This window comes from Arabidopsis thaliana, chromosome 3 (assembly GCF_000001735.4).
Source record: "Arabidopsis thaliana chromosome 3, partial sequence".
Lineage (NCBI taxonomy): Eukaryota > Viridiplantae > Streptophyta > Magnoliopsida > Brassicales > Brassicaceae > Arabidopsis > Arabidopsis thaliana.
In genome coordinates, this window is record NC_003074.8 from 20,695,368 (window position 1) to 20,709,281 (window position 13,914).

Genomic DNA, 13,914 nt, shown 5'->3' on the forward strand with positions numbered 1-13,914 from the left:
TTTTCTATTAGGGGAGAACAAATAAAAAATAAAAGTGTTTCCTTTTTTTTTTTTTTTTTTTCAAAAATAAAAGTGTTTCCTTCATATATAAATACATATAAAACTTGCGTTACCCATTTTATAGGATCTCGTGCAAATAATTCATACATACAGACGTATCGATCTTGCTGACCCATCAATTAAATTTTGACCCAAAAGGTCAAATTCACTATAAGAAAAACAGAATTCATTTCATCAAAATTCCATTTCACACTTTTTCTGTCTGTTACGATTCTTGCTTGATTTCTTTCTAAACAAAGCAAAAGTTGTCTTTTTGGAGTTGTGAGCAACTAATTCTCTGAAATTGAGGAAGAGAAAGCGAGAAGGTTTTTTTGGAGTCAGAGACAGAAGAAGAATTTAACAGATTCTTGTCGGAAACATGGATACGAGTGAAGCAAGGAACCGTAAAGTTGTTGCAGTTGAACAATTCGATCTCGAAGTCCCTGAGACTGCTCATCAGATTAGCAGCGGTTCGTTTCTTATCCTCTATCTTTGGATTTTTGTTTTTGTTTTTATTGTCCTTGTTTTTTGTTTGTTGCTGCTCTTTTTTGGTGAATCTACTTGTCGTTTATTGCATAATCTCGAGCTTTTCTTGAAAAAAACTCATTTATTATTGGGGGGTTTGTGCTCCTTTTTTCATTAAGCTTTTCTTGAGAAATAATACACAGACAGAGAATGGAAAGGGTCGTTTAGCTTTGTTTGTCTTCTTTGTTAGATTGAATGATACTTTGTTACTTGCTTTTACCCTATAAGCTGCTGAAATATGACACATCAAAGAATTGAACTGATGTTACTTTCCAAATCATGTTGTCTCCGATGATGTTTGCGGTGCCCTATAGTGGAAAATGTTGTCTTTGATGATTCAAGAATGTGAACATTCAATAACTTTAAGTTTCTTGATCAGTTTTTGTCTTCCCCAAAGTTTTAAGCTATGAAAACTCTGTTTTTTTTTTTGTTTTCTGTTACTCTGAATTTACATTGAGATGAAAAATGAGTGGCTGAGGAATATAGAAATAATTGACAAATAATATATACTCTGTTTTAGTGTTGCATGTGTGTGAAAGCTTAAGTGTTGAAGAACTTGTACAGATTCATGGTTTCAGGTAGCTTTTGTTCTAACGACCGGTATAAACAGTGCCTATGTGTTGGGATATTCCGGGACAGTCATGGTTCCTTTGGGTTGGATTGGTGGTGTGGTTGGTCTCATTCTTGCTACCGCAATCTCTCTTTACGCAAACACTCTTATCGCCAAACTTCATGAGTTTGGTGGCAAAAGACACATTCGTTATAGAGATCTTGCAGGCTTCATCTATGGTAAATTCTTCATCACTCTCTCGCAATATCAAAATACATTTCAAGTTTTACATTTTAACGAGAATTGTATTTGCTTGATTGATTCAGGTAAAAAGATGTATCGTGTTACATGGGGATTGCAATATGTCAATCTTTTCATGATTAATTGTGGCTTCATCATACTTGCTGGTTCAGCCTTAAAGGTACAATAACCGAAACAAACCGTTTTGTTGCGAAAATCCGAAAGTTAGCTCATATGGCTCTGCTTTTGCATTTTGTGCAGGCTGTTTATGTACTTTTTAGAGATGATAGTCTCATGAAACTGCCTCACTTCATCGCCATCGCGGGTGTTGTATGCGCGATTTTCGCAATCGGTATTCCTCATTTATCAGCTCTTGGAATCTGGCTAGGAGTTTCAACAATCCTCAGCATAATCTACATTATTGTTGCAATAGTTCTATCAGCTAAAGATGGTAAACTTTTATGTTAAATCAAACCTCGAAAATGATTTCATATAACCACAAAAAAACTACTCACCATTTTGTGTGTTTTTGTTTCTGGTTTAATAGGAGTAAACAAGCCTGAAAGAGATTACAACATACAAGGATCATCAATAAACAAACTCTTTACCATAACAGGAGCAGCTGCAAATCTAGTTTTCGCATTCAACACGGGAATGCTCCCGGAAATACAGGTCAGTGTCATCGATCTATTATTCATGCTCGATCAAATCTTTCTCTGTTTTGTGAGTGACACTAATCTTTTGTGCAAATGATTAGGCCACGGTGAAGCAACCGGTCGTTAAAAACATGATGAAGGCTCTGTATTTTCAATTCACTGTTGGTGTTTTACCTATGTACGCGGTTACATTCATCGGATATTGGGCTTACGGGTCCTCGACATCGACTTATCTCTTAAACAGCGTCAGTGGACCTGTTTGGGTCAAAGCACTCGCTAACATTTCAGCTTTTCTCCAATCTGTTATCTCTTTACATGTAAGTCTCTATCCAGACCACAATGATGAGTCTTTGAGTCTTAATCCTAAGCTTAACCGTTTTAATTCTTGTGTTTTTAACGTAGATTTTTGCAAGTCCGACTTATGAGTATATGGACACAAAGTATGGAGTCAAAGGAAGTCCATTGGCAATGAAGAATCTGTTGTTTAGAACAGTAGCAAGAGGAAGCTACATTGCGGTGAGCACTCTTCTCTCTGCGCTTTTACCGTTTCTCGGAGATTTCATGAGCCTTACCGGAGCGATAAGCACGTTCCCTCTCACATTCATATTAGCGAATCACATGTATCTTGTTGCTATGAATGATGAGCTTAGTCTTGTGCAAAAGCTATGGCATTGGCTCAATGTTTGCTTCTTTGGATTAATGTCTCTTGCTGCTGCTATTGCTGCTGTTAGACTCATCTCTGTTGACTCCAAGAACTTCCATGTTTTTGCTGATGTTTGATTAAAATGTCTTCGACATTTTTAACGATGTAATCTTTATACCAATTAGAAAAAATTTGTAATCCTTTTGTTGTTACTTTTATTATTTCAAATGAAAGAAATTTTTTATAACATAATATATATATTTATTTTTCGGTTCAACACAAATTTTTTTTTTAACAAAACAATTCAAGAGATAAATAGATATAAAAAAAAGTAAAGTGAAATTAATCAAGTAGTCATATTCTTAAGCAAAGCCATATTCATTAAGAAAATAAATAATCATTTTCTTATGCAGAGCCATATTTGGGCCAAGCCGTATAAACGTTTGGGCCAACTTGTTTGAGATAGCATATAAGCCCAATAGAGTTTTGTTGCTGAGCTTATTTGTGAATCCATATAAAGTCTTGACCTAATAACGAAAGCTAGGGTTTTTTCTCTGTGAAATCGCTCGCCGGCATAAAAGAGAGTCAGAAGAGGAAGAAGAGAGTTACAAGGATTGAAAATGAAGGGACGTCAAGGAGAGAGAGTTAGGTAATTAGGGTTTCGAACACATATTTCTCTCTATTTTCTCAGCTGAATCTCCGATTCGAATTAGTTCGTTAGTGCTTTACATTAGTCTGATGACATCTTTGTTTTGCTGTTTTGCAGATTGTATGTTCGTGGAACAGTCCTCGGTTACAAGAGGTACTTTCAATTTTCAGTCTTTCTCTGTATGTTCTTAGATTTTTCAGAGTTCAATGTTGCGTTTATGGTTGGAGATTGTAGTGTTTAGTTTCATTATTCTTAAGTTATTTGGATTTGAATATTCATCTATCGTTTTGGATATCAATATAAGATCTCGATAAAAGTTTGTAACTTTGCCACAACTGATAGATTTCAATGATAATGCTCTCAGATTTGTAATCTTATTCCATGGTTTCTGATTTATGGTTGTGCAAAGTGATGCATTTTTGCTATTGCTTCCTTTAAGATTAGCTTTTAAGCAGTTGGTTGATAGTTTGATTGCTTATATAAAGCGGATTAAAGATTGATTACTAACGATTAAGTAATGTTTCAGGTCCAAGTCGAACCAATACCCTAACACTTCTCTCGTCCAGATTGAAGGTGTGAACACTCAAGAGGAGGTTAATTGGTACAAGGGTAAGCGTTTGGCTTACATCTACAAGGCAAAGACAAAGAAGAACGGTTCTCACTACCGTTGCATTTGGGGCAAAGTCACTAGGCCTCATGGTAACAGTGGTGTTGTCCGTTCTAAGTTCACTTCAAACCTACCACCCAAGTCAATGGTACTTTATCTTCTTGAGACATAATCATGGTTAATTGGATTTTTTCCTCCAGACTAATCATTTTTGATCTGCTGTGTTTACTCTCAGGGAGCTAGAGTCAGAGTCTTCATGTACCCTAGCAACATATGAGGTAATAACAAACTCACTTCAGTTTTATTTTTGATGCAATAGTCCCATTTATTGCTTTCATTTCAGTTGAATTGAACACCACTGATTCTGTAACTTGAGATTTAAGATTAGTTGTTTCATTTTTCTTCTCTAATGGCGAAACCTTGTCAACAAGGCTATATCTATTTGAAAGGTTGTGCATTGTAGTTAAGAGCAATTAGATTATAATCCTTTAAGTATAATAGATTGTCCAAGATTTATATACTTAAGTGAACATGGATCCTGATTCGATTTCCTAATGCAGGAGGCTAGATTTCAACAAGTATCGGAAGGAATCGCCATTATCATTTCTCAGGAGCTGTAGTTTTATCTATTCACTTTTATTCTAGACTCTCTGTTGGTTTTGATTTTATCTTGAGACGAAGTAAAACATTTTTTTTCTTGAGATCATATACTATCGAGTATTAATGGAACTTGAGAAAAGCTATGATCCCAGTCATTTTCCTTATTTAGATTTCTCTTACTCTATTCCCTTAACCTTTTCTCCAATTTGAGTGTTGATGAAAGAAATCATTTCTCCTTCATGCTATAACTAGCAAGTAGCCAATGTAGACTTTTTCTTGCAACTAAATCAATTTATTCTTGGAATATTAATTCTAGTTGGTATATTAAGTAACTTCGTTATACTGATTCCATTTATTAATGATTAATATGATGCAAAAAGTTACAATTTACACAGTTAATCAATCAAATAAACCATTTATTTGGCACCACCCGCCAAAAAAAAAAGAAGTACCAGATATTTGGTGCCGACATAAGAAAAAAAAAGAGAGCCAAAGTACACAAGTTACAATCCCACACTCACTGTGTCCTTAAACACAATCCTCGAGATTCTATTCCTTGCTTGCATCATTTTCTTCTTCCGTGTATTTTGGAGTTTCGTTCGAGGACAGATCTTGATTTGACTCAGCTCAACTTGAGGTAACAAAAATCTTTCCTTTGTGATTAATTTTCCTACGATCTCACAAAGGTTTCGCCTTTCTCTTTGATTACAAGTTTTTAAAACTGATTCTTCCTTGTAATTGGAATTGCAAGCGAAGAAGAAGAAGAAACAAATGGCTTTGCGTTTAGGTGTTTCTATAGGGGCAGCTTTGGGTTCCTCTCATTGGGACGACGGACAACGAGTACGACAACGTGACTTCTCCGCTTCTGTGAATTTCACCGCACCGGTTACGAGCCGGAGGAGCTTAAGGGGTAGTAGAACCGGTGTGAGGATTCTTAGGGTTTCAAATGAAGGACGCGAATCGTACCTCGATATGTGGAAGAACGCTGTTGATCGCGAGAAGAAAGAGAAGGCCTTTGAAAAAATTGCAGAGAATGTTGTAGCTGTTGATGGTGAGAAGGAGAAAGGAGGAGACTTGGAGAAGAAGAGCGATGAGTTTCAGAAGATCCTCGAGGTTTCCGTTGAGGAAAGAGATCGGATTCAGCGAATGCAGGTCGTTGATCGTGCCGCTGCCGCAATCTCCGCAGCTAGAGCTATTCTCGCCTCTAACAATTCCGGCGACGGCAAAGAAGGATTCCCAAATGAAGACAACACTGTCACAAGTGAAGTCACAGAGACACCGAAAAATGCTAAACTTGGTACAAATCTTCTACTTGTTAGCACAATCCAAAGTTAATGATAGTATTAGTCACCTTACTTGGCTATGTTATTGGAAATTTTATTAGGAATGTGGAGCAGAACAGTGTATGTGCCACGGTCAGAAACTTCAGGGACTGAGACACCAGGACCAGATTTTTGGTCATGGACACCTCCTCAAGGTAGTGAAATTAGTTCTGTGGACTTGCAGGCTGTGGAAAAGCCTGCTGAGTTTCCAACTTTGCCAAATCCTGTATTGGAGAAAGATAAATCAGCGGATTCTCTTTCGATACCATATGAGAGTATGCTTTCTTCTGAAAGACATAGCTTTACTATCCCGCCTTTTGAGTCTTTGATTGAGGTTCGAAAAGAGGCTGAGACGAAGCCTAGCTCCGAGACTTTATCGACAGAACATGACCTTGATCTCATATCTTCAGCAAACGCGGAAGAAGTAGCTCGTGTTCTTGATAGTTTGGATGAATCTTCAACGCATGGAGTTAGCGAAGATGGATTGAAGTGGTGGAAGCAAACGGGTGTGGAGAAAAGACCTGATGGTGTGGTTTGCAGGTGGACAATGATACGTGGGGTTACTGCTGATGGTGTTGTTGAGTGGCAAGATAAGTATTGGGAGGCTTCTGATGATTTTGGGTTCAAGGAACTTGGTTCTGAGAAATCAGGACGTGATGCCACTGGAAACGTGTGGCGTGAGTTCTGGAGAGAGTCAATGAGCCAGGTTAGTGTAAAGTAGTTGCCGTAGTAAATCTAACGCACTATAGACTATTTGAGACTTAATTTGAATTGTCTATTACAGGAGAATGGTGTTGTGCATATGGAGAAAACTGCAGACAAATGGGGAAAGAGTGGACAAGGTGATGAATGGCAAGAGAAATGGTGGGAGCATTACGATGCTACCGGAAAATCAGAAAAATGGGCTCATAAGTGGTGCAGCATTGACCGCAACACGCCTCTTGACGCTGGCCACGCTCATGTCTGGCACGAGAGGTATTCTCAAAATCCTCTTTTCACATAACGAAACACTAATAACATAATCGAATCTTTATCCTTTAACTTTCAGTCCTTAAAATATCAATCAATCTCTTTAACACAAGTTAGAATGTTTGTCCTTTAACTTTTACACCTTATATTGTTGAACATCAAATCAGTTCAGTAGCAAAACATTGCCTTTTCATACTCTTTAAGGTGCTCTATTAACATTTAGAAGCTTAGTCTGCGAGCTTTGTTGAACTGTTATCAAAACAGAACTGACACTAGACAAGCTGTGACCAAATAACAGGGAATGTAGAGTGTTTCTAAATATGTCTTGATTGGTTTTGACCAGGTGGGGAGAGAAGTATGACGGGCAAGGCGGAAGCACAAAGTACACAGACAAGTGGGCGGAACGGTGGGTAGGTGACGGTTGGGACAAATGGGGAGACAAATGGGACGAGAACTTTAACCCGAGCGCTCAAGGAGTGAAACAAGGTGAGACTTGGTGGGAAGGGAAGCACGGCGACAGATGGAACCGAAGCTGGGGAGAAGGTCACAACGGATCAGGATGGGTTCACAAATACGGAAAAAGCAGCAGCGGTGAACACTGGGACACACATGTACCACAAGAAACTTGGTATGAGAAGTTCCCTCACTTTGGCTTCTTCCACTGTTTTGACAACTCTGTTCAGCTCCGAGCCGTTAAGAAGCCTTCTGATATGTCCTAGATATATCAAATACTAAGCATAAAATATATAAATAAGCTGGGACAATCAAAGAATTGGCCTACAATATTAGAGTAGTTTGATCAAGTGCAATGTATGTAATATTTATTATGACTTCTAATTTGTTCTATGCTTTGGTGTTTCTTAATGAGTATGGCCAAAGTTTATTTGGTAGTTACTAATATAACACAAATCTGATTAGAAAACTGGAACACATTCCATTCCAGGAGCATAAAGTTATATGAACAGATAATCTAAACTCTTTATTTGGTAAAGATAAGAAGACAAATATTTTCTGTAACCAATAATAATCTTCAGTTACATTTGTATTAAATTCTAATAAAAAAAATATACAGAGGACAAGCCAAAGTGGAACCCCACCCACTGTCTTCTCAAAGATTAAAAAAAAGAAAAGGATTTTACCCAAAATCTCCGATATTCTTATTCCTTTGCTGTATCATCTTCTTCTTCTACTTCGTCCTCATCATCGTCACATAGATCCTCCTTTTTCGTTAATTGGGGAGAGATATACGTAACAGCTCTTCTCTCTACAAAGAAGTTGACTTTTGCATCCTTACATCTCTCAAATCTTTCTCTGGTTAATCTGTATTCGTGTATTTTTGCAGTTTCTTTTGAGGATCAGATCGTGACAGGGTTTAGCTCAAGGAGAGGTATTAGATCCGTACTTTGTGATAAACTTTCTCAAGGTTTACGATCTCATTCTATCTAGATCGGCTTCGTATAGATACAATCTTGTTTCAATTAGCAATGGATCGATTTTGTTATTCGAATATTTAGAAAAAGGAAAGATTTTTCCAAAGGGGTTTCCTCTTATACCATTTTTTCTGGGTTTTTTGAAATTTAGGGTGAGAAAAAGAAGAAGAAGGTGAGAAAAGTGAAGGCAAGGCTTTGAGGATGTCTTTTACAGGAACTCAACAGAAATGCAAGGCTTGTGAGAAGACTGTTTATGCTGTTGAGCTTCTCTCTGCTGATGGAGTTGGATATCACAAGTCTTGCTTCAAATGCACTCACTGCAAAAGCAGGCTTCAGGTCTGATTCTCTCATCTTTGTATTCATGTTAACGATGCTGCTTTAATTAGAGGAATGAGTTTACGAATTACCCATCTTCTTGCTTAAATGATGAATTGAATGTCTATTGTAACCATAAGCAGCTCTTGATAAAGTAAATGTCTTTTTACAGCTGAGTAGTTACTCATCAATGGAAGGTGTTTTGTACTGTAAGCCTCATTTTGAGCAGCTCTTTAAGGAGAGTGGTAGTTTCAACAAGAACTTTCAGTCACGTATGTAGTTTTGTTTCTGCTTCGATTCATGTTTTTTTTCCGCTTGCCCTTCTTTTGGTTATTGATTTAATCAGTCTTGCAACTTTGTTTCCTCACAGCTGCAAAATCGGCTGACAAATCAACTCCTGAGCTGGTAAATGTTTCTTTTCTGGTTTGGTCAGATGCTCTTTGGATACATTTTCTGATTGAACTTTTCTCTTATATTTCCTTCTTGGTTTGTTTTCAGACAAGGACGCCTAGCCGAGTTGCTGGCAGGTTCTCTGGTACACAAGAGAAATGCGCCACTTGTAGTAAAACTGTGTATCCTATTGAAAAGGTTATAACTCGTTTAATCTTTCATTGCTCTTCCTTCACTCATGCATTTTCCATTAACTGAAGCTTTGGAATCACCTTTCTGCACTCTAAGGTCTATGTTGGAGTATTACTCTAAAACACAGTTCCATCATTTGCAAGAATTCTCCTGTGTTTTCTATTTCATGTTGAGGATAGATACATAATCCCCTCAGTTACCGAGAACTTGCAAGGAAACCAAATGTTTTGCACAGATGCATAGACCCTGGAGATATCGGTTCTTGTTACTTTAATTTGCATGTTAAACCTATAAAGGAGACTTAATATGAAAACTCTTTATGGGATTTTTAAAAGCTATTTGGTCACAAATATCCGTCTTTTTCGATTCTGAAATATGCAGGTAACAGTCGAGAGCCAGACATATCACAAGTCCTGCTTCAAGTGCTCACATGGAGGTTGCCCAATTTCACCTTCCAACTACGCAGCTCTTGAAGGAATCCTGTACTGCAAGCACCATTTCGCTCAGCTCTTCAAGGAGAAGGGAAGTTACAACCACTTAATCAAATCCGCTTCCATCAAACGCTCTGCAGCCGCAGCAGTCGCCGCCGGTGTACCAGCAGCCTCCGTTCCTGAATCTTAAAATCCAATAATTTCTCCTCTCTAGTCTAAAATTTGAAGTTAATGCCAAACTGATTCAGTTTGATTTCTCTTTGTGAGAGCGTGTGTGTAATCTATGCTTTGATGTTCTTATTTCCATTGATGTCTCCTAAAATTCTATGTTTGTGTGGTGATTTGGTTATCTATAAAAAGTCTGAAACTTTCCTTATAAATCTTCAATTTCGTTTTTTCTGTGTTTCTCTAGACAGAAGCCTCCAAGTAATATAGAGGGTTTTGACTATACTATTCAACGCCGTAAGACTGTGGTCAAACATCTGACACGTGTAGTCACATCAACGTCTAGGTTACGAGTGATGTTTACAGTTACAAACATACACTGTAGCACAGAGGAACATTAACTCCTCTAACAGAATCCTCCCGCCCATTCTCTCACATAGTTCGTCTTCAACCTTTAGTCTCTCTTGATCAGAATTCTCAGTCTCCGATTTCACTTTCTCTCTCTAACTTCGAAGAAAGAAAGAAAGAAAAAGAGAATGAAGAAAATGCACTCTCTCTCCTCTTATCTCCTCCTCCTTATCTCGTTAACCGCCATAGCTACACCTACGACAACCTCCGCCACAACGATCGGAGTCACATACTCGACTCCAGCTTCAATCTCCGGCACCGTACAACTCTCACCGGACAGAATCGCCGAAAAAGTCGTTTCAATGAACATTCCGGCGGTGAGACTCCTCGATTCAAATCCGGCGATGATTCGTGCCTTCGCTTACACAAACGTATCTCTCTTCCTCTCCGTACCAAATCCACTAGTTCCTCTCCTCGCTTCAAATCGTTCTCTCGCGATGCGTTGGGTCTATCGCCATGTGCTTCCTTTTTATCCTCGCACCAAGATCTCAATCATCTCCGTCGGTAACGACGTGATTTCGTATTCTCCGGACGTATCTCCGTTTCTCCTCCGTGCGATGCAGAATGTTCATCTATCTCTTGTAGATCTGAGAATCTACAAGATCTCTGTATCAACGACGTTCTCTTTCTTCAACATCGTACCCACGGCATTTCCACCTTCGTCGGCGCAGTTTCAACAACCTAACGGAGAAGTTATCATCAGACCGATTTTGCAATTCCTCGAAAGAACGAATTCGTCTTTCTTGATCAATCTCTATCCCTACAATATGTATCGGTCTAGCTTCTCGATTCCGATTGGATTTGCTCTTTTTGAAGAGTTCCCGTTCAATTTCAGAGATGATCTGACCACCGGAGTAAGATACCGGAATCTTTTTGATATGATGGTTGATGCTGTGATTAGCTCTATGGCTGTTATGGGTCATGAGAATCTTCCGGTGATTGTGGCGGAGACTGGTTGGCCTAGCTCTGGAATTGATGCTAGTGAAGTAGATGCGACGTTGTTGTATAGTGAGATGTTCTTGAAAGCTTTGTTGACTCATCTGAGAAGTGGATGTGGAACACCGTTGAGGAAAGAAGGTGTTTCAGAGGTTTATATCTTTGAGCTTGTTGAGAAAGATGCTAAGCAAGGGATTAGGAATTGGGGACTTTTGCATCATAACATGACTAGTAAGTACAGCTTCGACTTCTCGGATGGAGGCAAAGTCAGAAGATTCAAAGAGATTTTGGTTGGATTCTTTGTGCAAGTGGTGATGCTTTACCTGTTGATGTAGAAGTGAGAGGTACTGTCTCTGTTTCCTCTGCTTCTTCTTTCTTTGGAATTAGATCATTTGTTTGGTTGATGATTGGCTTAGGTTATGATAGGTTACGGCTATGTTTGCAGATATTTTGAGACTATCATTTGGTATGTGGTAAACTTCATGAACAACTATGAGTGTCTTGATACAAGAAAAACTCTTATCTGTGATGATTATAGCTCAGGGAATGGCATTTTGGGTCTCACACATAGAAACTATAGAAGCTGAAGCAATAGTGTAGTGTGTGTGAATACTGAAATTGATTGATGACATGTCTGTTCAATCGTTTTTAACAGTAATCAGGTGTATAAAAGAGTCAAGGTACATTGAAGATGGAGAAGTAGCAGGACACCAAGAATCATTTGACATGGCAGCATGACCCAATAAGCAAGATCGTTCTCATCCTTTACCATGTCTTGTGATCTTTGCTTGTGTTTTGCTATGTATTGATGATTTTTGAACAGACTCCAAAAATCCTGTCTTGTGTCAGTTTTTAGGTAGATCATATGGATGGACCAATAGTGCATTCATTACATTTTTTTTCCAACATAGCTCTTTTGCCACATATATGGATCTTTGTGAATATCTCTTACGAGTTACGACCTCTTCAACTGAATCTCGCTTTCTGATGCCCAAAAATCAGAAAGTTACAATGGGTTTGTGCACAAAACTCTACTATAGCGCTATACTGCTATTAGTTATACCATACTAGATATAATAAGTCAACGTCAATGGTCAGAGAATCAATATCCTTAGTTGCTCTATTAATAAGTATGTACTACCAGTTCCATAAGATCTTCGACGAACCTTACAAAATCTGGTATGTAATGTGAACTTCCTTAAACATAGTTCAAATAGAAACCAAATTCCATAAATCAACTAATACGTTAAATGTGAATGCATTTTACATTTTTCCTGGGTTACGTTAGCCAACACTACTACAAGAGTTGATCAACATTATAAAACCTAGATTGAATAGTCAAGGCACGAAACTTGTGCGTCTTACCAAACAACATTAGTATTAATTTAAAATGTTTGGGAAAAACAAAAGATTCAAGTATTCAACCTTTGACATACACAAACAAAATTGAATTTATACGAAAAAAAAAAAACAATTTCGTATGAAACTCAATGAAGAAAGTTTCATTCAAAACATAATGAAGAAAGTTTCAAAATCCACATCTGATATGTGAAGATTGACGTATATTTGATTTGTGGTTTCTATTTCTAATTTGCCATTTCAATAAAACGATTGGATATGCAAGGATAAGTTTGACTTCAACATCTTGCTTCGGTCCGGACCATTTTCCATTTCTTTTTCTCAGAGGTAAACTAGAATAGTTCTTGAAAGTTATCATAATATAATAGTAATAATAAAAGTAAAAGATTGAGACGTTGGCGGGATGAAATTCGTATAAATAGAGATGTCTATAGGTGAATAACACAAACACATCTTGTTCTTTTTGAAGATAAACGGAAAAAAAAAATGGTTATACACAAATCAATTACCCCAATCGCTCTGATGTTACTATTACTACTAGCGATCCATGCACATATTCAAGTCGTTGGTTCAACCACTGTAACCTCTGTCTCACTAGCCAATCTGAAACATGAAACGTCTTCTGAGATCAATTTTCCAGTTTGGCGTCGGGAGCTTCGCGGTGGCGGAGGAGGAGGCCGTGGTGGCGGTGGAGGTCATGGTGGAGGAGGTGGTGAGGATTTTGGTAACGGATGTAGAAGCGATGTTCTACAAAGTTTCTTGTTCATGGTTTTTATAAGTTATTGGCTTTTAGTGTAATATAACTGAATATTGTATATAGATTTTGATTATGTTTTCAGTGTTACTGTTTGATTTGCTGTAATATTGGTTTCACTTTTTCTTTCATATCCTTTTGTATTGTGTATTAGGGTTTATTCTGTGTCTTGCACGGACGTTTGTGGATTTTATTGTTATATTTGTCAATGCTTATTTAATATGTAAAATTATGTAATAAACTAAAATTATTTATGGTAAACCAAATAGCTTTTTTGTGTTTAGTAGGGATTCTAGATCTTTCTCAAAGTTTTGAATTTAAAGATCTCTTGGTTCAAATCCATTGTGGAAAGGTTTATGATAAATGTTGGTAAAGTTATAGCCGTATGAGAGGCTATTGAGAGCTATTAGCCATTAATCAAACTAATGAAAATCAATTTACAATAACCAAAAACTGAACAAATGATTTTTTTTTCTAAGTTAACAAAAACTAAAATGAAAAATATGTAACAAAATCTTATAATATTCCCTGTCATTCCTTAGATATTAATGAGGAATCTTATGACATTCCAAAAATGTATATTTAATAATCTTTATAAATTTAAAATTATTATTTAAATCAAAAAATCAAAGTGGTGCAGCGGAAGCGTGATGGGCCCATAACCCACAGGTCACAGGATCGAAACCTGTCTTTGATATAATCTTTTTTTTTTGGCAGATATATTTTATACAAAA

At 37.4% G+C, this 13,914-nt stretch overlaps 6 protein-coding genes and 1 non-coding gene across 17 annotated transcripts; all 7 read left to right on the plus strand.

The window, feature by feature from the left end:
* Window positions 1-65: 65 nt before the first annotated feature.
* Window positions 66-2,925, plus strand: PROT2 (proline transporter 2). 3 transcript variants are annotated; one of them, NM_115432.5, is made up of 7 exons: window positions 66-509; window positions 1,129-1,353; window positions 1,441-1,535; window positions 1,616-1,805; window positions 1,902-2,026; window positions 2,112-2,327; window positions 2,413-2,924. In NM_115432.5, exons 1-7 carry the CDS (start codon window positions 419-421, stop codon window positions 2,788-2,790), a joined length of 1,320 nt encoding a protein of 439 aa, NP_191133.1. In that variant the 5' UTR covers window positions 66-418; the 3' UTR covers window positions 2,791-2,924. The 3 variants fall into 3 exon arrangements, with proteins under 3 accessions (NP_191133.1, NP_974444.1, NP_001325527.1); NM_202715.2 differs by having other exon boundaries at window positions 68-509; window positions 1,143-1,353; window positions 2,413-2,904; NM_001339744.1 differs by lacking the exon at window positions 66-509 and having other exon boundaries at window positions 563-1,353; window positions 2,413-2,925.
* Window positions 2,926-3,063: 138 nt separating this feature from the next.
* AT3G55750 (Ribosomal protein L35Ae family protein) lies at window positions 3,064-4,833 on the plus strand. Its single transcript, NM_115433.4, has 5 exons — window positions 3,064-3,302; window positions 3,420-3,455; window positions 3,829-4,057; window positions 4,145-4,187; window positions 4,470-4,833. The coding sequence occupies exons 1-4, from the start codon at window positions 3,274-3,276 to the stop codon at window positions 4,184-4,186; spliced, it is 336 nt and encodes a 111-aa protein (NP_191134.1). The 5' UTR covers window positions 3,064-3,273; the 3' UTR covers window position 4,187; window positions 4,470-4,833.
* Window positions 4,834-4,946: 113 nt separating this feature from the next.
* Window positions 4,947-7,763, plus strand: AT3G55760 (uncharacterized protein). Of its 3 annotated transcripts, none has more exons than NM_115434.3 (5): window positions 4,947-5,146; window positions 5,261-5,806; window positions 5,894-6,537; window positions 6,616-6,806; window positions 7,144-7,763. In NM_115434.3, the coding sequence occupies exons 2-5, from the start codon at window positions 5,281-5,283 to the stop codon at window positions 7,517-7,519; spliced, it is 1,737 nt and encodes a 578-aa protein (NP_191135.1). In that variant the 5' UTR covers window positions 4,947-5,146; window positions 5,261-5,280; the 3' UTR covers window positions 7,520-7,763. The 3 variants fall into 3 exon arrangements, with proteins under 3 accessions (NP_191135.1, NP_001190098.1, NP_850708.1); NM_001203169.1 differs by having other exon boundaries at window positions 5,025-5,146; window positions 5,266-5,806; window positions 7,144-7,716; NM_180377.2 differs by having other exon boundaries at window positions 5,068-5,806; window positions 7,144-7,720.
* Window positions 7,764-7,803: 40 nt separating this feature from the next.
* WLIM2b (GATA type zinc finger transcription factor family protein) lies at window positions 7,804-9,974 on the plus strand. Of its 7 annotated transcripts, NM_001203170.1 has the most exons (8): window positions 7,855-8,048; window positions 8,143-8,187; window positions 8,382-8,566; window positions 8,718-8,817; window positions 8,916-8,950; window positions 9,044-9,133; window positions 9,307-9,408; window positions 9,509-9,839. In NM_001203170.1, the coding sequence occupies exons 3-8, from the start codon at window positions 8,432-8,434 to the stop codon at window positions 9,746-9,748; spliced, it is 702 nt and encodes a 233-aa protein (NP_001190099.1). In that variant the 5' UTR covers window positions 7,855-8,048; window positions 8,143-8,187; window positions 8,382-8,431; the 3' UTR covers window positions 9,749-9,839. The 7 variants fall into 7 exon arrangements, with proteins under 7 accessions (NP_191136.1, NP_001190099.1, NP_001319761.1 ...); NM_115435.6 differs by lacking the exon at window positions 9,307-9,408 and having other exon boundaries at window positions 7,804-8,048; window positions 9,509-9,974; NM_001339746.1 differs by having other exon boundaries at window positions 7,889-8,048; window positions 9,044-9,117; window positions 9,307-9,953.
* A 235-nt stretch (window positions 9,975-10,209) lies between these two features.
* Window positions 10,210-11,967, plus strand: AT3G55780 (Glycosyl hydrolase superfamily protein). Its single transcript, NM_001339747.1, has 2 exons — window positions 10,210-11,411; window positions 11,723-11,967. Exon 1 carries the CDS (start codon window positions 10,260-10,262, stop codon window positions 11,400-11,402), a length of 1,143 nt encoding a protein of 380 aa, NP_001319762.1. The 5' UTR covers window positions 10,210-10,259; the 3' UTR covers window positions 11,403-11,411; window positions 11,723-11,967.
* Window positions 11,968-12,828: 861 nt separating this feature from the next.
* AT3G55790 (uncharacterized protein) lies at window positions 12,829-13,291 on the plus strand. Its single transcript, NM_115437.2, has one exon. The coding sequence runs from the start codon at window positions 12,913-12,915 to the stop codon at window positions 13,222-13,224; it is 312 nt and encodes a 103-aa protein (NP_191138.1). The 5' UTR covers window positions 12,829-12,912; the 3' UTR covers window positions 13,225-13,291.
* A 514-nt stretch (window positions 13,292-13,805) lies between these two features.
* AT3G55795 lies at window positions 13,806-13,877 on the plus strand. The gene has a single exon. It is a non-coding gene; the product is annotated as a tRNA-Met (tRNA).
* The last annotated feature ends 37 nt before the right edge of the window (window positions 13,878-13,914 follow it).

Bases quoted from the DNA above. Each gene is read 5' to 3' on its own strand.
- AT3G55780 (NM_001339747.1), top strand. From the start codon at position 10,260: ATGAAGAAAATGCACTCTCTCTCCTCTTATCTCCTCCTCCTTATCTCG.
- AT3G55790 (NM_115437.2), top strand. From the start codon at position 12,913: ATGGTTATACACAAATCAATTACCCCAATCGCTCTGATGTTACTATTA.
- PROT2 (NM_115432.5), top strand. From the start codon at position 419: ATGGATACGAGTGAAGCAAGGAACCGTAAAGTTGTTGCAGTTGAACAA. The intron at 2,027-2,111 runs GTCAGTGTCATC...GCAAATGATTAG, and splicing joins GAATGCTCCCGGAAATACAG to GCCACGGTGAAGCAACCGGT. The intron at 2,328-2,412 runs GTAAGTCTCTAT...TTTTTAACGTAG, and splicing joins AATCTGTTATCTCTTTACAT to ATTTTTGCAAGTCCGACTTA.
- AT3G55750 (NM_115433.4), top strand. From the start codon at position 3,274: ATGAAGGGACGTCAAGGAGAGAGAGTTAG. The intron at 3,303-3,419 runs GTAATTAGGGTT...GCTGTTTTGCAG, and splicing joins CGTCAAGGAGAGAGAGTTAG to ATTGTATGTTCGTGGAACAG. The intron at 3,456-3,828 runs GTACTTTCAATT...GTAATGTTTCAG, and splicing joins ACAGTCCTCGGTTACAAGAG to GTCCAAGTCGAACCAATACC.
- AT3G55760 (NM_115434.3), top strand. From the start codon at position 5,281: ATGGCTTTGCGTTTAGGTGTTTCTATAGGGGCAGCTTTGGGTTCCTCT. The intron at 6,538-6,615 runs GTTAGTGTAAAG...TGTCTATTACAG, and splicing joins GGAGAGAGTCAATGAGCCAG to GAGAATGGTGTTGTGCATAT. The intron at 6,807-7,143 runs GTATTCTCAAAA...GGTTTTGACCAG, and splicing joins GCTCATGTCTGGCACGAGAG to GTGGGGAGAGAAGTATGACG.
- WLIM2b (NM_001203170.1), top strand. From the start codon at position 8,432: ATGTCTTTTACAGGAACTCAACAGAAATGCAAGGCTTGTGAGAAGACT. The intron at 8,818-8,915 runs GTATGTAGTTTT...GTTTCCTCACAG, and splicing joins CAACAAGAACTTTCAGTCAC to CTGCAAAATCGGCTGACAAA. The intron at 9,409-9,508 runs GTTAAACCTATA...TGAAATATGCAG, and splicing joins CTTGTTACTTTAATTTGCAT to GTAACAGTCGAGAGCCAGAC.